The sequence below is a fragment of the Pyrgilauda ruficollis genome, unplaced genomic scaffold (genome assembly GCF_017590135.1).
Source record: "Pyrgilauda ruficollis isolate IOZ18807 unplaced genomic scaffold, ASM1759013v1 scaffold205, whole genome shotgun sequence".
Taxonomy (NCBI): Eukaryota; Metazoa; Chordata; class Aves; order Passeriformes; family Passeridae; genus Pyrgilauda; species Pyrgilauda ruficollis.
The window spans coordinates 639,680-661,546 of NW_024519763.1; the positions used below are offsets into that span (position 1 = coordinate 639,680).

The window sequence follows — 21,867 nt, forward strand, 5'->3', positions numbered from 1 at the left end:
TCCTGTGAGCATATCAGAGTCCAAAAATGGAGTCACTTCCAGCCGAGATGTTTTGGTGTGCCAGGCACTGACCTTGGCCCCGGGGTCGATGTTGAGTGGCTCCAAACCTTGTACCTGGAAGATTTAATTCCCAGCCCTCAGGCATTGCAGAGGAGGAGAGCTCTGGGGAAGAAATCCAGCTGTGGAGTGCAGTGGCATCACCTGGCCAGTTAATTTTGGGGTTTTTTTGGTATTTTTGGTGTTCTTTGCTCCTGAATTGCTCTGCCAGCAGTGGTGGAGCCCAAGCCGGTTCCGCCGTGTCCTCGGGACGAGTGCTTGGGATTAGGAATGCCTAACTCAGGAATACCTTACATGTCTCTTACATTGTTTCTCTTCATTTCCTTCCACCCTTTTCCCTTTCTGATGTCCCTTTATTCCTCACATCTCCCTTTATTCCTCACCTGTCTGAATCTCCGTTTCAACGTCTCCTCCCTTCCCTTTTCCCGCTCGAACGCTCTTTCCCGTTCTCCCACCGTTCCCACCTCTCCCGCCCTTCCCCGTGCTCTCATCTCCTCTCACACACCATCAGACTGGTTTCTCTGCCCGACCACCTTGAGCTCACACGCTGCCACAGCTGCTTGGCAGCCGACTGCCTCTGGAGCAGCTTCCCTTTGCGCTCCGCCGATGGCGCTCCCGCCCGGAAAACCCCGTAAGTCCGAGTGGACGCTGTCCCCTCAGGGCACGGAGCCCGGGGCCAGCACTGCTGCCATGCCATGGATAATGTGCTGGCCACACGGGCTGGGACAGCCCCAGCCCCAGGAGAAGGGATCCGGGCTCAGCACGTGTGCTTGGCACATTATAATTCCCAGCGTAGTTGGCTTCCCTAGAGCGGGATTTCCGCGGAGAGAGGGAAACAGTTGGCATGGAAGCAAGAGCTGAGTTCTCCTTATCACGGTGCAAATAGTTGTGTTTGATACCTAAACTTAGAGCTTTTAGCCCTTGTCCCTCTTATTTCCCCTTTTTGGTATAAATAGAGGCTTTACTCATACCCGAAACTGCCACAGAAACGGGACCTGACAGAGGTTTCCAGCCAAAATTTTCCTCCTGCCTGCAGAGCCAGCTTAGTACTGGGGCAGCATTTTTGGATTGGGTTTTGGAGGGGTTTTTTTCCTTAAATTCATGTTTTAAAATCTGTGTTTTTAATATTATTTTAAATGGACTTTTTTTTTAAAGTGTATTTTTAAAAATACGTGGTTTTTAAAAGGTCTGTTTTTAAAAGCATATTTTTTCAATAGCTGGGGATTGTGTGTGTTTAAAAAAAACAAAACTGAAAGCTAAAGGTAGGTGAGATTTTTAAGAAGGGAGGAGTTTTTTATAATTATAATTTTTGAATTGTAATTTTTATTATTATAATATTGTATATTATAAATATACAATACAAGTAAATATTGGTGAACTGAAGGAGAATCTTCTCCTCAGTACAAGGCAGGTGCTCAAAAGGTTTTTTTGGGCAAAACCAAGAGGTTCTGTCCCATCTCCGGGTGGTAAATGAGATTTTTTGGGATGTGTGGACACCCAGGCTGTGTGGAAACTCCTGGAATGGTGGGAGCTGTGCAGTGGGAGGAAGGAACCCCAGAATCCCAGCCTGGTTTGGGTTGGAAGGGTTTAAACTCACCCCATTCCAGGGGCAGGGACACCTCCCACTCCCCCAGGCTGGGCCCATCCCAGCTGGGCTGAAAGATTAGGAGGAGAAAGGAGAAGGCTGAGGAGATCTCAGCGGGATAATGCAAAATTCAGGAGCTGGCCGGGGTGGGCAGAGCCCTGTCCATGCTCCAGGACCTTCCCTCCCTAATTCCAGCCCCAGCTGCCTGCCCCAGCTCCTCTCAGCCCTGCTGAAGCTGCCAATTCCCTGCTCCCTGTTTCCCTGGCAACTGAGAGGGGTTTTCTCCTTAAGAGGAGGCACAGGGATTTGGGAAACCGACACCAAAATGAGGGCAGGAGGATGAAAAAGGGGGAAGAACCTTTGGGGATTTCGCTGCTGCTTTTTTGGGAGAAGGAGCTTTACTGAGAGCCAGACTCTGCTGTCAGATAAATATTAATGCAGGCTTTGCAGTGTCCCAGCCCATTAGAAATTCCCTTTCTTCTGAGGAAAATATTTCCTCAGAAGAGAGGAGTTTTCATGTGGATTGAACTGAGAAACTTCAGTTCTTCCTCTGGAATCTGTCGAGTCTGTGAGCAGAGAATGATCCAGGCAGATCCAGAAATGGGCTTTGATACTGTGGCTTAAATTTGACAGGGTTTTGGGAGCTGCAGTCGCTGAATTTGGGCTTTGCCAGTGACACTTTCACTGCTCAGGGGCCTGGGGAAGTTCGTCCTTTTGTCAGATACTTCCTAATTTACCAGAACATCTTTGTGAGCAGCTCCAGGAGATCACAGAAACCCCAAACTGCTGGGATGAGCCAAAACCTCCCTTTCTGAAGGAATTTTTTGCTGTCAGTTGATACGAGCCCCACAGTTTCCAGCCCACCACCAGCAAAATTGCAGGGATGGAACCCAAAACCCACCCAGCCCTGATGAACTTCAGCTCCTCATCTCTGTGAGACCCACCCTGGGCTGCTCTCCGGGGAGCCAGGGCAGAACAGGATCACTTTCAGCAGCTAAAAAGGTGAAAATTATGTGAAAAATCAGCTGTGATTTGTATTAAATTGGGGCATTCAAAGTCTGCACCACTGGAATGGGTGTGTCCTGGAGTTCCAGGAGGGTTTGGGATCTAATTCCAACCTTCCTCCCACTGTCCCAGGCTGCTCCAAGCCCCAGTGTCCAGCCTGGCCTTGGGCACCTCCAGGGATCCAGGGGCAGCCACAGCTGCTCTTGGAATTCCAGCCTAGCCAGGAATTCCCAATCTCCCTGGAGCAGCTCCATGACCCTAAAATATAAAATAATGATAGAATTATTCTTTAACAGAAACATTTTTCTGTCAGATCTGGGTGAGAAAAAGAACCTCAAACTCTGTATTCCAGCCCAGGATCTGCCCTGGCTTTGCTGGTTGTTGGTTTTCCCACGATGCTGTTGAAATCCTGCCCTCTTCCTCATCCTCCTCATCCCAAATCTCTGGATCAGCTCCCTCCCCCCATGTGCCACCCCCTTGCAGACCCTTCCCCTGTGCAGGAGCTCCCACAGGCTCAGCTTTCCAGCTCCTGCTCTTTTGCAGGGGAAAGGTTTTGTAGTTCCCCTTGCAAGGAGGGGCCGTGGAAATGAAAGAGGAACCATCTGACTTTAATTAGCAGGATAAATATCCTGGGGGTGACATCATCTGGGACCTGCAGCAGACAGGAAATCAAACCCAACGAGTCCTCCAGCTGCTGGGCCAAGCCTTGGGGAGCCAGGAGTGAAGGAAAGGCAGGAGAAGCTCAGCCACCCTTTCCCTGGCTGGTGGAGCACAAGGGGAGGTGTCGGAGCTGCCACCAGCCTGCCCTGCCTTGGGGAGCAAACAGAAACAGCAGGGAACATGGGATGGCTGCAGACACAGGGAAAAGCATCCTGAGCTGGAATTCCAGGGGCAGAGCCACGTTCTGGGGTTCCTGTACCAAAAATCCTTGTTATTCTTGGTTCTGGTGGCTCTGGGAAGGAGCCACATCTGCTGAGGGGATGGGCTGGGAGGCCGGGGCAGAATTCCCTCTGTCCTGGGGGCTGGCTCAGCTCAGGAGCTCTCCAGGGGTGTTCCATGAGCAGGTCCCACCTGGACTGTGCCCTGGCACGGGGGAAGCTCTGGGAGCTGTGCCCAGAGGAGGGGGCTGGGTGATGCCAGGCACTGGGACCCGGGGCAGGAGCTGACCCCAGGAAATCCCACCTGGACAGGAGCAGAACTTCCCTGGGCACTGCCCAAGCGCTGAACGGAGTCTCCTCTCTGGGGATGTTCCAGAATCATCTGGAATGAGCCTGTTCCATCTCACCCTACCATGGCAGGGACATGGAAAGCCACCCAGGTGTAGAGAGGTTTAGGAGGGACATTTCAGCTTGGGCAGGTTCCATCCAAGTGGTTGGATCCAGGCAGATCAGAGCCTGTGCTGGACATGCTGGAGTATCCTTGCTCCTCAATTCTGTTTTTCCAAGCACCTGGAAATACCAAATCTGGATTTATGGTCATTTTTATTGTTTAAGGAGACTTCTCCCCATTTCTTAGAGCCAACAGAACTGGTGGATGCTTCAGTTCTGAAATTTAGGGATTCACCAGGCACTGAGGAAATTATTTTTCTTCCAACAGTGGCATGATAAAAATCTCATTAATCTGATTTAAAATGTATGGAAAATAATTCTGCAGCCCTTCATAATTTAAATCTGATAAACCACTGTAGGAACCGTCTCAGTGGGACTAAAAATACTTTAAAATGGTTTTTTTTTTTTCTGTGTTTTTCACATTTGGTGGGGTGAATGTGTGAGATTGGCAGGTCTGGGCTGGTGCACATTGCCCAGGCAGCCCTGGAGGTGCTTCCACACTTCCCAGTTCAGATTCCCAGTTTGGGGTCCCTCAGCTCCTGTTGTGACTGGGGAAGGGATGTTTGGGACAGGAGGGCACAGAGCTGATCCAGGGGGATGTGGGACAGCCCTGGCAGCCCCATTCCCACCAGAGCATCCCAAATATCCAGGTGCAGGAGCAGAGCCTGGGGCCAGCAGCCTCCTCCTGTGCTGCTCCCAAAATTCAGCTCCGGTGCTCCAACCCCTCCGGACTGAAAACTAAATATAATAATATGTCCTTTATAATAATGTGTTATTTTATAACTTATAATTTATTTTATAATTGTTTTAATTGATGTTAAATAGTAAATCTGTATAATTTATTATATTATTCAATCTGCTCATTACATATACTTTATACACTAGTTAATATGGAGTGCTGATCCCAAACTGGGTCACGTTTCCCAAAATCCTGCAGTGCCCAGAGCTGATGGATTCATTCATATTTATGGATGGGAAAAAAAAAAGGAAAAACTCCTTTGACAGAATCCTGCTGTGGATTTGGAGATTCCTTTCATCTGGGCTGGGAAGGAAAAGCCCAGAGGAGGGATTGTGGGGATCTGGGAATTGTGGGCAGGGTGGGCACAGGGGGCACCCAGCCCTGCTGTGGGACCTTGCTCCCCTTGGGTTGTGCTTTCAAAAAGGGGGAATTTGCAGGGATCAGCTGGGAAGTCACAATAAACCAGTCTGGTATTCCCAGTTCCTGCTTTTATTGTGGATTTAAACAGGGAGTTTTCAGGGACGAGCCAAGAGGTATAAAAAACTGTGTGGTATTCCCTGTTCCTGCTTTTATCCTGGATTTAAAGCAGGAATTTACAGGGATGAGCCAAGAGGTATAAAAAACTGTGTGGTATTCCCTGTTCCTGCTTTCATCCTGGATTTAAACAGGGAATTTTCAGGGACGAGCCAGGAAGTCACAATAAACCAGTCTGGTATTCCCTGTCCTTACCTTTTTGGTGGATTTAGACAGGGAATTTGCAGGGATGAGCCAAGAAGTGTGAAAAACTGGTGTGGTATTGTGCTCCCTCTTCCTGCTTTTATTGTGGATTTAAACCAGGAATTTGCAGGGATGAGGCAGGGAGTCACAATAAACTGCTGTGGTATTCCCTGTTCCTGCTTTTATCGTGGATTTAAGCGGAATTTGCAGGGATGAGGCAGGGAGTCACAATAAACTGCTGTGGTATTCCCTGTCCTTACCTTTTTTTGTGGATTTAAATAGGGGGAATTTGCAGGGATAAGCTAGAGAGTCAAAAAAATCTCCTGTGGCATTCCCCGTTCCTGCTTTTTTCATGGATTTTAAACCAGGAATTTTCAGGGATGAGCCAAGAAGTATAAAAAACTGGTGTGGTATTCCCTGTTGCTGCTTTTTTTGTGGATTTTAACCAGGAGTTTTCAGAGATGAGGCAGGAAGTCACAATAAACTGGTGTGGTATTCCCTGTTCCTGCTTCTTTCATGGATTTAAACAACGAATTTTCAGGGATGAGGCAGGGAGTCACAATAAACTGGTGTGGTATTCCCTGTTCCTGCTTCTATTATGGATTCAAACAAGGAATTTTCAGGGATGAGGCAGGGAGTCGCAATAAGCCAGTGTGGCATTCCCTGTGCCAGTTTTATTGGGAATATTCCCTGTCACCTGTGCTGGCAGGAAGGGCCGAGCTGCAGCTCCTGCTGGAGCCAAACATCTGGATTTTTATCCTCGCCAGGACCTTTTCCTCCTTTATTCCCACCAACGTTTCCCGCTTCTCCTCTGGAAAACCGCATCCTCCCCCAGCGGAGCGAGTTCCTCTCCCTTTCCTTCCCCTCCCCAGAAGCAATCCCCATGAGGAGTTGGGTTTTTTTGCAGGTACAACACGCTGCCCAGCCGGAGAACCCTGAAGAACTCGCGGCTGGTGAGCAAGAAGGACGACGTGCACGTGTGCATCATGTGCCTGAGGGCCATCATGAACTACCAGGTGAGGCTTTCCCTGCAATTCCCTGCCATTCGTCAGGTAAAGCTGCTGGAAGTGCTCAGGTTCTCAGAAAATGGGAAGGAACGGGGCAGTGATGGGATTTAGGGATGTAGGGAAAGGGCACTGAGAGCCTGGATGTGTTGGGTCAGCTCCTGTTCATTAGACGTGCAGCTAATTAGGTTGTAATTAGTCTGGAGTTTAGTATATTATTATGAGTTATACATAAAAGTATATTATTTTATATAAATAGAAAATAATATAGTAAATAATATAAATATAAGAATTTAAATACTAAATACAATAATATTTTATATACATATAAAACAATGTGCAATAATATGCTATATAATAATATGCCATAATATGCTGTGGAAATGTTGAAATTCACATAAAATGGGAAGGAATGGGACACAATGATGTGATTTAGGGATTTAGGGAAAGGGCACTGAGAGCCTGGATATGTTGGGTCGGCTCTTGTTCATTAGACATGCAGCTAATTAGGTTGGCATTAGTCTGGAGTTTAGTGTATTATTATAAGTTATACATAAAAAATATATTATTATTTTATATGAATAGAAGAGAATATTGTAAATTATATAAATATAAAATAATTGAAATAATAAATAAAATAATATTATTATATATATATATATATATATATATATATATGTTATATAATAATATTATTATAAATAATAAATAAAATATAATTTTATAGAAATATAGAATATCTATTTAAAGCTTAACATAATATAATATACTTTATATTAATAATGATTAATTATATATTAACTTATAATAATTAATAATTATTAACTAGATATTATTTACAATTTAATAATAGAATAAATATATATAAAATAATAAAGTATAAAGCTAAAAATTATTCTAAGATAATATTAAATATTAATATTTAATGTTTAAATAATGATCATAGATATATAGAATAATCTATTAACTAATATATAAAATATAATAAGTATATTGAATAATGGAATATATGAAATAACAAATATTTACTAATTAATATTAATAAAAGTAATTGTAAAATAATTATTGAATAACTTATAAAATCATATTATAAAGGGATTTAGCTATATTATATTTAGTTATTGGTCTGGAGTTTAGCAGTAGCACTCCAAAATAAGAGATTTCTAGAGAAGGTGGAAAATCCAGGTTTTCCCTTGTCGGTGCCAATGGCAGAGCAGCTGGGATAGCTGGAAACACCCACAGGGCAGGCTCACCCCACTCTGCTGAGTTTTCTCTGCTGTGGGATGTTGGGGTCGTGCAGCACGCCCAGGCAGCATCCGGAATTTGGGATTTTCTGCTGAAACCAGGAAAAGGCGGGGTGGACACCCTGATGAGGAGCTGGGAGGGATCTGTGGGAGCTCTGCTCCTGCCCGGAGGGATGCAAGGAACAATCCTGTAACCAGTGGACTTGAATTCCAGAGGCCCTGGAGAGCAGGGACTGCGGGACACTCAGGTTTGGCAAACTGCAATTTTGGAACTGCAAATTGTTTGGAGAGCAGAGCCAGCTGTGCTCCTGCAGGGACCGCGGGACACTCGGGTTTGGCAAACTGCAATTTTGGAACTGCAAATTCCAACTTAGATAACAAATGAGGTACAATAAAATAGGGATTGGAGGAGGAAGGATCGAGCGGAAGGGTTGGGAGTGGTGTAGGAGCAGCTCTGGGACCCTTTCTTGTTGCTGAAATGGCCAAACCCAGCACTTCCAAGGCTGCTGGTGGCAGGGAATTGTGAAATGATGGAATTGTGAAATGATGGAATTGTAAAATGATGGAATTGTAAAGTGATGGAATTGTAAACTAATGGAATAGCCAGAGCTGGAAGCTGTGGTATATGGTGGGAGAATGAAATATTCTGGATTGAAATTCCACAAGGTTTTGCAGCACTGGGAGGGGCTGTCAGGGAGGAGGGATTGGTGGGATTTGGGGTCAGGCTGAGGCAGGATAACTCATGGAATAGCCAGAGCTGGAAGCTGTGGTGTACGGTGGAAGAATGAAATATTCTGGATTGAAATGCCACGAGGTTTTGTTTGTCTTGCACACTGGGAGGGGCTGTCAGGGAGGAGGGATTGGTGGGATTTGGGGTCAGGCTGAGGCAGGATTGTCCCTTCTCTTCCCAGTATGGATTCAACATGGTCATGTCCCATCCTCACGCCGTTAACGAGATTGCTCTGAGTCTGAACAACAAGAACCCCAGGTAGGCTCTGGCTCCTAGGGCTGGGCAGCAGGTGAGTACAGAGGGGGCTTCCAGAGGGGGATTTGGAGCAGAAACCAGGCTTTGCCCTGGATCAGCTGGAGTCTGGAGTGGTGCAGATGAACGAGCAGTGGGTGTCTGGTTCCAGCCCTTCCAGGGGATGCTGGTTCTCCAGCTTTAGTTGTGGCTTCAGGCTGAAGGAGGGTGCATTGGGAATTGGGAATTCCTGGCTGGGATGGAATTCCCAGAGCAGCTGGGGCTGCCCCTGGATCCCTGGCAGTGCCCAAGGCGAGGTTGGAGCACCTTGGGCAGTGTGAGTGTCCCTGCCGTGGCAGGGGTGGCACTGGATGGGCTTTAAGCTCCTTCCCACTCAAACCATCCTGGAATTTTGGGATTCAGCTGAAATGTGGCTGCTGGGCCCTTCTGCTCCATTCATTGCAGGGAAACCCCAGTGGCAATGAGCTGCTTAATGTGGGAATTTCCTGAAGAGAGGGAGAATCTTCTTTAGGAAATGTTATCCAAGATCCTTAGCTTGGAATTCCTCTGGGAGAGGGTTTCATTTCTGTTCTGGGTCAGGTTGCAGCCACAGCCAGGATGCTGGAGCTCCTCAGTGGAACTGCTGGTGATTCCATGTCCCTCCTCTCCCACACATCCCTGTGGTCCCTCCTCCAGCAGATCCTGGAGTTCTGAACCTTGGCAGGTCAAACCAGTCCAGCTCTGACACAGAGATGCTTCCAAGGAGAGGTGAAACAGGGGGTGAGCTGATAACCCCACTGGATGTGTATTCCCAGCCTGGGCTGAGGCTGGGAGCAGGAATCCTGTCCTGAGGGAAGCAGCTTCTCCCTTTCTTTTATTCAGCCCCAAGTCAGCAAGCCAAGAATAAATGGGAAGTTTATTGTTTTTATAATTTTTAAAAATATTTTTATTATCATTTTAATCATAATTTTTAATCATCTTTTTAATAATATTTTTATCATCGTTTTTATCATTTTCCAGTGCCTGGAAATCAGGGGAGAACCCAAGTTTTCACTTTTGGAAGAAGTGGGTTATTTCCATTTTGGTGGATAAAAAAGCTGCTGTGAAATGTGACTGGAATAATCTGGGAATAATAAACCCCTGCTCAGCCCCCAAAGTGGGTTTGTTTTGGCCCTGGGGGAGCTGTTGGAGAGCCCTGAGGTTTGGGAGCAGCAGCTCCAGGGAATTCTGCTCACCCCAGAGGCGTGGGCAGCTCTGGAGCCCCCAATCCCAGGGATCTCCATCCCCTCCCCTCAGAGGGAATATTGCAGCAAATCCCCACGACAGCTCCTTGATCCTGAAAAACCCTGCAAGTTCTTCCTGTGGCAGGAGGGAAATAAAACAGCAGACCCTTGAGGAGGCAGAATTGAACATTCCATTTAAAATTTCCTAGGGAAGTGACCATTTTTTCTGGTTTCCAAAGATAACCTTGACCCTTTGAGAGCCCACAAGGTATTTCTTGTTCTGTAACATCTGCTTTGAGTCGCTGCTTGAGCATGGGACTAATTTTTTTCTGTGTGTGCATGGTTTGCCTCTGCTCAGAGCTCAGCTGCCCAGAAAGTCTTTTGTTTTCCAGGAATCCTGGGAGGAAATACTGTGGATTATTTCCATGAGGGTTACACCGAGTTTGCTGCATGTTTTTCCCTCAGTGATCTCGTTTTCTCTCTGCTTCACTGCTGAAAATCAGCTCAAATTCCTGATTTTTAAGGAGAAGGATGTGCTCCAACAGCCTGTGTTCCTGCAGTGAATTGTGTGTGTGTGTGTGGGGAGCTATAAATACAAATTATCACGGAGAATAATTCAGATTTGTGTCAGGGAAACCACAGATTGGAATTTTAGGCTCTTCCATTAAAAAGTGGGCTCCAGGGAAGGTGGCTGGGGGTGCAGAGCTGCTCCTCCAGGTGTGTGCAGGGAACTCCCTGGGAGCAGCAGCTCTCAAACGCTGCCTGCCTCTGCCGGAGTTCCGCCAGCGCCTTTCTGCTTGGGTTTCCAACCTGGGATTTCAGTCCCTGCATGGTTTGAGAGGCTTCAGGGAGCTGCATGGTCCAGGAGAGGCGAAGCTCCCCGAGCAGGGATCCGTTCCAGGGGGTCACACAGGGGGTGAGGCTCTGCGGGAGCAGAGGACCGGCCGCTGGCCCTGAGGCTCTGTCTCCCTGTGCTCTCTCCACAGGACAAAGGCTCTGGTCCTGGAGCTCCTGGCGGCCGTTTGCCTCGTCCGGGGGGGCCACGAGATCATTTTGTCTGCGTTTGATAACTTCAAGGAGGTTGGTGCAGCTGCTTCGGAGGGTTTGGGTGTCCCCTCTTCTCTCGTGGTTGACTGGAGCATCCTCATCCAGCTGAATTCCCTGCAGGAAGGAATTTCCATCAGCTGCAGGCTTCCCCTGGAGCACCCTGGTGTCCACTCCATGCTTCCATGTTTGTGCAGGACAGCTGGAATTCCAAAAATCCCAGCACTTCTTATTCCAGCACCTCCCAGAGCAGGCAAACTGATAGAATGGGATATCCCAGCTGAGCTTATCTCAACCTTATCTCAAATAAAAAATTCCTACAATAAATAATAAATAATAATTATTTTTTATCAACATAATAGTATATAATTAACATTATAGATAATTAATAATAATATAAGTATCTACTATAAATATAAATAAACTCAACAAATAAACCAAATAATAAATAAATTAATAAATAATAGATAAATGTAAATGTAAATTATAAATATGTAATTCTGTATAATTAACATTATATATAATTAGTCAAATAATAAAAACCTGCAACAAAATAAACACTCCTCAACCTAGAACAACAACCCAAACAAACGTCTTAAAAAAGCAATTCAAAAAGCTTCTGAAAACAGCAAATCAAAAACTCAAAAAAACCCTCACCACTCTCCATGAAACTCCTCAACAAAATAATTCCACAGAAATAACAACGACAAAACTCACCAAAAAAATCATATTTCAAGTATTAAAAAATGAAACATATAACAAAATTTTAGCCAAAATCTACAAAAAAATACACAAACACCAAATTGTTACCCAAAATACAGAAGAAAACCCCACTATACAAATCAGTTCTATTCCCAATGTAACATACATAAGAATCTTTTACCATAAAAGGTGTTTCCCAACAAGTAAAACCACCATATAAAAATGCAAGTATTAATAATCATTCAACTACTGGAAATAATAATAATTCAAATTACTGGAATAATATTATCCTTTGTTTATGCAAAAGAGCTGTGATTCCAACAATTCCAGCACCTCCCAGGACAGGCAAACTGGAATGGGATATCCCAGCTGAGCTGGAAAATTTCCAAAGAACTGGAAATAATAATAATAATAATAATAATAATAATAATATTTCAAGCACTGCTGGAATGGGATATCCCAGCTGAGCTCCCTCAGCATTCCCAGCCCTTTGGTGTCCATGGATTTGGGAGAAGCAGCTCCATGGTTTTATCCACGTTCCCTGAGGTTGGTGTTGCAGGAGGAGCAGAATTCCAGGAGAGCTGTGGGACAGCTTTGGGATGCTGCAGGTGCTGGGAGCTCCACTGAAATCCAAGCACTGGGAGCTCTGTGGGATCCACGCTGGGATCTGAGTGGGACAGGGAGCCAGGATTATTCCCTGTGCAGGGAACACTTCCCAGCACTGGCTCTCACCCAGCAAAGCTGCTGTGTTGGTTTATACAAAAATATTCCAGAATAATCAGATTTGGGAAGGGAGAGTGTGCTCGTGGCATCTCTGGGTGGGAAATCATCTGGAATTTGCAAATAAACCCAGGATTCAGGTGCTTTGGAAAAAAACCCAGAACTGAGGAGCTTTTCTGAAGGTGGTCCATGACTTTGAAGAGCCCAATGTGTTTTGCTCCAAGGCAAGAAGAAATGCCAAGAAAATAAATTAGGATTCAGCTCATCCAGACAGCTTTTGGGAAGGTCGCTCTGGAATTCTGACCAGCTGATTGTTGCACTGATTTATTTTCACTCCTCCTTCAGCCAGGGATAATTTTCTCTTTTTTGCCTCCCTGTCATTTGGGTTTCTCCCTAATTACAGAGAAAAGTCAGCTCTGAGCTGTGGCACAGCCTGGTGCAACTCTGCTCCTTCCACTCGTGGATAAGATCCAGTTTTTAAGGAGAAAAGAGATAAAAAGAGTTCTTTTGTAATTACAAACACGCAAGAATTGTGCGTGGCTCCTCAGCCTCACCCTGCAGGTGCCACGTGGAATTATTAATGACATTTTTCCGAGGGGAATCCTGCCTGGAGAGGCTCTGAGCAGGCAGATAAAGAGGGTTTGAAGCTCTTTTTGGGGCTGACCCCAGTGTGGTGCTGCTTTTCAGGTGTGTGGGGAGAAGCAGCGCTTCGAGAAGCTCATGGAGCATTTCCGGAACGAGGACAACAACATTGACTTCATGGTGAGTGACATTTGCCAGAAACTCCTGCTTTTGCCATCATTTTCCTTCCCTGGGCCCTTCTGCTGGCTCAGGCAGAGCTGTGGCAGCAGGGAGGGTGTTGGTTCCAGGGCTGATGGCAAAAATCTCCCAAATCTGAAGGTTTAAGGTTTTTGCTGGAGTGTGAGAAACTGAAATCCTAATTTAATCAGGAAAAATCTCCCTTGAATTCCTGCTCAGTGCTTGGATCCGATGTGGGTCCGTCCTGAGCGGGATTTCCCACCCCAGTACTGGAATTCTGAGGCCTCTGTTGCACTTTGTATCAGTTTAGTGCTGAGCTTTGTGTACGGGGCCTCTTTTTGCCAAAAATCAGGAGTTAGAGCACCAGTGAGGTGATTCCTGTGGGCTCCAGGAATGTTTCCAGGACCCAGAACGAGATCACAGCCCTGAGGGCCAGCACATGAAAAATGAGGTGCTGTGAGGGAGGCAGGCTGGCAAATTCCTTGGATTTAAAAAGAAAAGGAGGAAATGACATGATCCTTGCATTTTCCCTCAAGGCACCCAGCCTGGAGTCTCAGATTTATCCCATCCATTTTTCCTCTGGGCCCTGGAACAGATCCCAGGGAAGTGGCCAAATCCCAGTGCCAAACTGGTGATCCAGGGGGTGCCTTCAGTTCCTTCTTCCCACCAAAAGACCCGGAGATTTGGAGTCTCTGGAGGCTTTTCCTGCAGGAAAATCAGATTGCTTCAATCCTCAGGTTCCTCCTAGAAATCTGGGAGGGATCCCAGTGGATGTTGGGAAGCTGCTGCTGCAGTGTTGCTCACAGGATGGGGTTTTTTCCCTGAGAAACCCAGCAAGGATGAGGGAAATTCCTTCCTGGAGCAGCTCCAGGGGTGGCAGATGGGATCCTGGGTGGCCTGGGGGCACCTGGGCACAGCAGGTACAGGGTGTGGCAAGGAAAGGACAAATTCTTGGGATTTGTACTCCAATTCCTGCCACTCCACAGGAGATTTCCGCACATCCCATGCTCTGGAGAGCCTTTGCCTTGGCCTGGCTGGGTTGGGATGTGTGTGGATGCAAATCCCTGGGATCTGCTCCTTGTTCAGCTTGGGAAATGTGCTTTGGGCAACAAACAGAGGTCCTTTTGTGCAAGTCCCCTTTGCTAAACAGGGACTTCCAGGCCCAGGTTAATCTCACTTTTACAGGCCCAGATTAATCTCACTTTCCCAGCTGTTTAAAACCCAGGCCTGGACCAATCTCCCTTTTCCAGGCTGTTTAAACTCAGGCCCAGGTGAATCTCCCTGTTCCCGGCTGTTTAGAACCAGGCCCAGATGAATTTCCCTGTTCCAGGCTGTTTAGACCCAGGCCCAGGTGAATCTCCCTGTTCCCGGCTGTTTAGAACCAGGCCCAGATGAATTTCCCTGTTCCAGGCTGTTTAGACCCAGGCCCAGGTGAATCTCCCTGTTCCCGGCTGTTTAGAACCAGGCCCAGATGAATTTCCCTTTTCCAGGCTGTTTAGAACCAGGTCCAGATGAGTTTGCCTTTTCCAGGCTGTTTAAACCCAGGCCTGGTTTTCCAGAGCCTGGAGCCTGCCCTGGCCCAGGCAGCTTTCCTGCTCTGGGGAGGTGACTCTGCAGACATGACTTAATTCCTGGAATGCTCATTCCCCTTCATCCCAGCAGACCCAGATTCCCTGAGCCCAGGCTGGCCTGGGGATGGAGCGGCTCTGGAGAGCAGCTGATGCTTTTCCCTTGGAGGAGCCACAGGGAAATGAGCTCGTGGCTGTGCCCAGCCTGGGGAGCACGTTCAGATCCTGCTCCTGGGGATCCTGTCCCAGGGCTGGTCCCACAGTCCCATTCCAGCTGTTCTGGGGATACCAGGGCGTGGGGACTCCTGGAGGAATTTTGAGTAAGTTAGGGACATGATTTCTGAATTACTTTAGATGATACAATTTATTTTTCTTCTGCATAAGTAAGATTCACATCTTCACCACACAGCTCAGAAGGTCACAAAACCTCTAATTATAGAAACTTTAAAAGATTTATTAACCAACAAAACATTGCTAACAAAGAGTTATATTTTAAACTTAATCTTTAAATATTTCATCTTATGAACTCATGTTATAGTGTAAACTTTCTTAATCAATCATATTGTAACTCACAGACCTACAGTACTATATTCTAAACTTCTTGTTACCTTTGTAACTATTTTACAAATAGTTTATTTTTTTATTTTTTCTGTATCTTAAACTCTAAAACTCTAAACTTGATTTTTTGTTAACACGTTGACTTAACTTTAAACTATAAATTTACATTCTCACTTCTGTCACTTAAGTTTAGAAACCTTTTCCAGAGATCAAATCCTGCATTTACTTCTCAGTTCAAATCCTGTATTTAATTTTCTGATCTTTGGCTTACAAGGCCAAGGTTCTGAGGTTTCCCTGTGTTTCAAGTTCCACGGCCTGGGCTCACCTGGGTGTCCTTGCAGGTGGCCTGCATGCAGTTCATCAACATCGTGGTGCACTCCGTGGAGGACATGAACTTCCGAGTGCACCTGCAGTACGAGTTCACCAAGCTGGGCCTGGACGAGTACCTGGATGTGAGTCTGGAGCTGCTCCCATTCCCAGCTTCTGGGCTGTCCCACAGCTGGAGGGGCCGTGGCCAGCAGGGAATGGCTGCAGCCAGCTGGAATTACAGCCCGGAGCTAAATCTGGAGCCTGATAACAAAGGGAGGATGAACCACAGCCATCCTCGCCCTGCCACGTCCCCCAGCTCCGGCCACGGGGCTCCCTCCTTCTCCAGGCTGGAGAAGTGTCCCTTGGGATTCTCTGACAGCCACGAGTCCTCTGTCTGTCTGTCTGTCTGTCAGCTGCTTCTTTTTTCCCCTTCCCTATTTTCCATGGGATCCCAGAATCATTTGGGTTGGAAAGGACCTGAAAGGGTTTCTCAATCCTCTGCTGCCATGGTCAGGGACCCTTCCACTGTCCCAGGCTGCTCCAAGCCCCTCCAACCTGGCCCTGGACATTTCCAGGGATTGGGGCAGCCACAACCTCTCCAGGCAGCATTTTCTCCCTGTCCTTGGGAGATATCCATCGGAAAGGACCTGAAGGGGTTTCAATCCTCTGCTGCCATGGTCAGGGACCCTTCCACTGTCCCAGGCTGCTCCAAGCCCCTCCAACCTGGCCCTGGACACTTCCAGGGATTGGGGCAGCCTCTCCAGGCAGCATTTTCTCCCTGTCCTTGGGAGATATCCATGGAACCCTGCTGCTGTTGGCATGGGAATGACTTGTCCCTGCAGATCCCTGCTCAGTGTGCACCAGGAGAGGGATTTGGGGTCTGTGGGATGTGTTTGGACAGGGCTCCACTGGCCATGGGTGTGTTTGGGGTCTGGGGGAGGCTCTGGGAAGTCCATGGGAACCAGGCAGAGCCTTTCCCAGCAAACACAGAGGAAATCATGGAGTGGTTTGGGCTGGAAGAGACCCTAAAGCTCCCACTCCGTGGGCAGGGAAGCTGTAATGTCCCCTGGAGGGACAGAGGGTAAGACCCTGGTAACTGAACTGGGAATGTTTGGTGTCCAAAGGGCTTCCCTGGGTGGTGGAGGTGCCCTGAGCTCCCCCTGTCCCCCAGCCCTGTCCCAGTGCCCGGTGTCACCAGTGTCCCCTGTGTCCCCTGTGTGCCCTGGGCCCTGCAGAAGCTGAAGCACACGGAGAGTGACAAGCTGCAGGTGCAGATCCAGGCCTACCTGGACAACGTGTTCGACGTGGGGGCTCTGCTGGAGGACGCCGAGACCAAGAACGCAGCCCTGGAGAGGGTGGAGGAACTGGAAGAAAACCTGTCCCACGTGAGTGGCCCACGGTGCCACCTGGATTCTGGACTGGCCTGGCCCACTCTGGGGGGAGGATCACTGGGAAAAAGCCTTGGGATCGCTGGGCCTCTGAGCTGGGAAAGAACCAGGCACTGGTCGTGCTTCCAGGAGGATTCACCTGGCACAGGAGCCTGTGTACAGGTGTAGGAGCTGGGAGAAATGATTTCCGTGCAAAACTCCAACTCCTCAGCAGAGCAGGCCCAAAATAGGGGGAAAAAGAATCGTGGTTGTGCTTTAAACAGGGGCTCAGGAGGAAAGGGGCTGGAAAATCCTCGTGTCTGCACAGGATCTTCTGTCTCAGGATGTGCTGTCCCAAACCTTGGGGTCAGTTCCTTTAGGCTGGAAGATACGGCCTGGCTTTTGGAAAATAATTTTAAAAAAAAGATATTTTCCATACTTTAACACTGAGAAAAGGCTTTTCCTTCTCTCAGCATCCCTGTATTCCCATCACTTGGAATAAATAATGTTCTTAACTCATTGTGCAGTGTTTGCTCCTCTGAGGCTGTAGGAGCCAGGGAATGGTTTGGGTGGCAGGGACATTAAAACCCATCCAGTGCCACCCCTGCCATGGGCAGGGACACCTTCCACTATCCCAGTGTGCTCCAAGCCCATTCCAACCTGATGTCACCCATCTCAGGCAGGAATCTGTTCTCTTTCCAAGGAAAGGCTTCAGGGCTTCCTGCAATGTCAATAATTTATCAGTTTATCCAAGATGGATACCTCTTACTTCTTATTTTGATGGATAAGCCCCCAGTTCTCCAGTTCTTTAATCCATTTCTCTTTTGCTGGGTAGTTATCTGAAAAACTCCAGGATACGGAGAACGAAGCCATGGCCAAGATTGTGGAACTGGAAAAGCAACTGATGCAAAGGAGCAAAGAACTGGACGTGATCAGGGTGAGTGGGACAGGGAGTCCTGGCTGGATTCAGGATGCAGGGAGTGGGGAACATGGACCTGGGGCAGGGGAGTTCTCTTGGCTTCTCAATATTGAACCTGGGGTAGATTTTGGGTGGAATTGTTTGTGTGTGCACTCAAAGATGGACAGAAATCCCTTTGGATGTGCCAGGAATCACTCAGGATGTGAGTGAGGTGAACACATCTCATTCCCCAGGTGGGGAGCATTCCAGGTGGGAGTTTTGGAGCTGTGGAGGTCCCAAAGGGTGGGAGAATCCCAGAATTTCTCTGGGGGGCTGCCCTGGGCACGTGCAGCGCAATCCTTTCTCTGGATCAGGCTGTTCTGATCCTGCCCTTGGGATTCTGAATGCACATTCCCTGCTCCTGTGTCATTCCAGGAGATCTACAAGGATGCCAACAGCCAGGTTCACACCCTGAGGAAGATGGTGAAGGAGAAGGAGGAAGCCATCCAGCGCCAATCCACGCTGGAGAAAAAGATCCACGAGCTGGAGAAGCAGGGAACCATCAAGATCCAGAAGAAAGGGGATGGGGACATCTCCATCCTTCCCGTGGCCCTGGGCTCCGGGATGGTGCCAGCAGGAGCAGAGGCGGTGCCAGGGACCTGTGCCACACCTGGAGCTGCCTCCTCGGTGCCACTGCCCCCACCTCCTCCCCCCCTGCCCGCCCTGCCAGGCTCTCCTGAGGCAGGTGAGGAAGGGGGCAGAGCCCAGCTGTGGGCACCAAACCTCCCTGGGCAGTTCCAGTGCCTGGCCACCCTTCCCCTGGGGAAACTCCTCCTGAAGCCCAGCCTGAGGCCGTTCCCTCTCCTGCTGTCCCTGTTCCCTGGGAGCAGAGTGTGACCCCCACCTGGCTGCCCCCTCCATCTGCTTTTCCATGGATGGAAATATTGGTCCCTTCTTTCCTGAGGGCACTTCCAGGCGCTGAAGGGCTGTGGTGGCTCGGGGTGGGGAGGGGACATGGCGGGGATGCTGCGGCTCTTTGTGCCCCTTCCCTCCACGGTAACTCCATTTTCCCTCCATCCCACAGTGCCCAACGGCCCCGTGGCAGTGCCTGTGCCACCACCACCACCTCCTCCTCCTCCTCCTCCTCCTCCTCCTCCTCTGCCGGGCCCGGCTCCGGACGCGGCTCCAGCGGCTCCGCTGCCGCCCCCGCCGCCCTCGGCTCCCCCCCTGCCCGGCACGGCCTCGCCCACCGTGGTCTTCAACTCTGGCCTGGCAGGTAAAGCTCCCTCAGGGCACCCCGCTGCTGGCCCTGGACAAACCCCCTCGTTCCTCTCCGGCCTTGGGATGAGGAGTTCCTGGAAGGAAGGAGCATTCCGGGGTCTCTGAGGTTTCTCCGTGCACCCCTGGGAGTGTCCAGCTTGGAGCAGCCTGGGATGGGGGAGCTGGATAATCCTTGATGTCCCTCCCAGCCCAAACCAGTGGGACAGTCTGGGATTTATCAACCCAGCCGTTTGGGTTTGGTCTGGAAGAGTCGGATTCTCCAGTGGAACAAAACTCACACCAAAAGTATTTTATAAACAGGGTTGTTTCTGACTTTGACAAAATACGGGTTTGACTTCTTCTGGGAAGAAGTATCAGTGCAAAATTTGTGAATTTTTGGTGGAAATTTGGGAAGAAAAGGCAAAATTTGGGAAGAAAAGGCAAAAAAGGGGATTTTTTGGAAGGAAGAGCAATGTGCTGCCCATCCTTACCCATGTTTTAGTCACTGCCTCCTGCCAGGTGTCTCAGGAGTGAGTGAGGGCTCACTGGTGTCCCCAGAAATCCCCAGAGCCCGTCAGGAGTCCCAAGCAAGAGATTCTCATCAAGAGCTTAAAGACAAAAAATCTACTTAAATATTCCAGCCTTTAAAGGTTCCTTGGAAGACAAAAAGCATCCTGTCTCAGGAAAAAAAAAACCCTCTGAGGGTTTTTTCCTTACAAAAAAACCCAGGGTGTTTTGTAGGAAAATCCAGCCCCGAGGGGAAGGCTGATTCCTTGGGATGTGGCTGTAGAGGTGCCTGGGGGCTGCTGGGCTGCAGATCCCATTTTTCAGTGGGAATTCTGGGGGAATGGGACTGGAAGTGCCTTTTCTGGATGCAGGGCTCTGCAGGAAGGAGCATTCCCAGGGCAGGAGCACTGTGGGGCCGAGGGGAGTTGGGAAATAACAAATGCTGCTTTTCTGACCTCTCCTAACACTTGTTTCTCTGTTCCTTCTGCTTCCTGCTAAGATGGGCCCATCAAGCTCTTCTGTAGGTTCCTTCCTGCTAAGTATTCCTTATCCTGGCATTCCCTGCGTCCTGGGGGTGTCCAGGGGCACCTGGGGGGCTCCAGGGGATGGGCAGGGGGAGGTTGGAGCCAACCCTCAGGATTTGGGCACCCAGAGCTCGGGAAGGGAGGACGAGGAGCAGGAGGAGGAGGAGGAAGGGGAATCTGAAGGGGTTCTGGGCTCCATTATCTTTCCCATGAGGCATTCCTGCCTTCCCTGTCCTGGAATAACTCGGGAGCAGTTAATTATCCATTCCAATGTGTGCACAAGTAGAAAAATCCCTTTTTCCATGGGTGTTCAAAGCTATTCCTTCTTTCAGGAATTATTTTAAGTGACCCCATCAATTAAGCAGAGAGCAAAACCCTGTTTAGTGTAGATGAGCACAAGCTGGATAAGTACAATTACCAAAACACCCACTGGAATATTCTGTGTATTCCCTGTTATTGAATTGGTGTCCAGCACTGCAGGACTGGGGTTTCTGTTCCATGTTTGCCAGATTTTTTGGGGAGTAATTCAGGAGCAAAAGGTTGATTGATGGACATTTAATACATTGATTTTGTAGCAAGGAACAAATTTGTGTTCTCATGTAAGGAAAAGGAAATGGGAACTGGATTATGGAAATTATACATGTGGCTTCCAGATTGAATGGAACAGGGATAGGAATAGGAATAGGATGGGAATGGGAATAGAAATAGGAGTAGAATAGGACTAGAAATAGGGATAGGAATAGAAATACAAATAGGAGTAGAAACAGACATGGAATAGGAATAGGAATAGGAATAGGAATAGGAATAGGAATAGGAATAGGGTTGTTCCCTTGCTCAGTCAGGCCTCATTTCCAGGTTTCATTTTCACAGCTCCTCTGTTTAAATTCCTAAATTACTCCAAAGTTCCCAAATGACTCGGATTTGCTGGATTTGCACAGCACAGGAACTAAAACCTGGTTTTAAACCCCTGTTAAAGCCCAGCTTTGCTGCAGCTCGGTGCCTTGAAACTCAGACCTGCTGAGAAGGTTCCCCATTGCAGTTTCCCAAAACCCATTTCCTAAAACCTTGGGAACAGAGCTTTTTTCCCTTCCTGTCACCTCTTTGTGCACAGCGCAGAGTGGGCTCTGCCAGCAGCAGGAGAGGCTGAATTCACCCACTCCCCTCCTTTTCCATGGAATTTGGACAGAGCCTGGGAGTTCAGATCAATCCAGGCAGCTCGTGGGGATACAGGGATCCCAGATTTCCCTTTGGGAGGTTTGCAGAGCCCTGGGGGCTGGTGCTGTCCTGCTGAGGGCTGGGGTTCCCCTCTCCAGCAGTGACACCTTCCCAGGATCCCAGTGGGATAATCAGCTCTGCCCAGTTCTTCCCAGTGCTGGGCCCCACCTGGGGAGCTGCGCCGCGGCGTTCCCAGGCGGTTTGTCAGGAATCCCCCTGTCCTGTCCTGTCCTGTCCCCAGCTGTGAAGATCAAGAAGCCCATCAAGACCAAGTTCCGCATGCCCGTGTTCAACTGGGTGGCCCTGAAGCCCAACCAGATCAACGGCACCGTCTTCAACGAGATCGACGACGAGCGCATCCTCGAGGTGCCCCTGCTCCCTCCCTGCTGCCCAGAAAAACCTGGAACCAGGGGATGTTTGGCTTGGAAAAGCCTCTCAGACCACCCAGTCCAGCCCTCGAGCCAGCACTGCTCCGTGTCCCCAAGTGCCACGTGCACAGGGGTTAAATCCCTCCAGGAATGGGGGCTCCAGCCCCTTCCACTGCTTGCCACACTTGCCAATATCCAGTATTTC

At 48.5% G+C, this 21,867-nt stretch overlaps 1 protein-coding gene across 5 annotated transcripts in view; it reads left to right on the plus strand.

Moving 5' to 3' along the window:
* Positions 1-21,867, plus strand: part of FMNL2 (formin like 2) — a 111,620-nt gene that overhangs the window by 78,406 nt on the left and 11,347 nt on the right. For all 5 annotated transcript variants that reach the window (XM_041467293.1, XM_041467296.1, XM_041467292.1 and 2 more), the window contains exons 7-16: positions 6,339-6,447; positions 8,591-8,667; positions 10,850-10,943; positions 13,017-13,091; positions 15,556-15,666; positions 16,759-16,908; positions 17,726-17,827; positions 18,224-18,533; positions 18,873-19,064; positions 21,536-21,660. In XM_041467293.1, the coding sequence (XP_041323227.1) occupies positions 6,339-6,447; positions 8,591-8,667; positions 10,850-10,943; positions 13,017-13,091; positions 15,556-15,666; positions 16,759-16,908; positions 17,726-17,827; positions 18,224-18,533; positions 18,873-19,064; positions 21,536-21,660 (1,345 nt within the window). The remainder of the gene's footprint in view (positions 1-6,338; positions 6,448-8,590; positions 8,668-10,849; positions 10,944-13,016; positions 13,092-15,555; positions 15,667-16,758; positions 16,909-17,725; positions 17,828-18,223; positions 18,534-18,872; positions 19,065-21,535; positions 21,661-21,867) is intronic.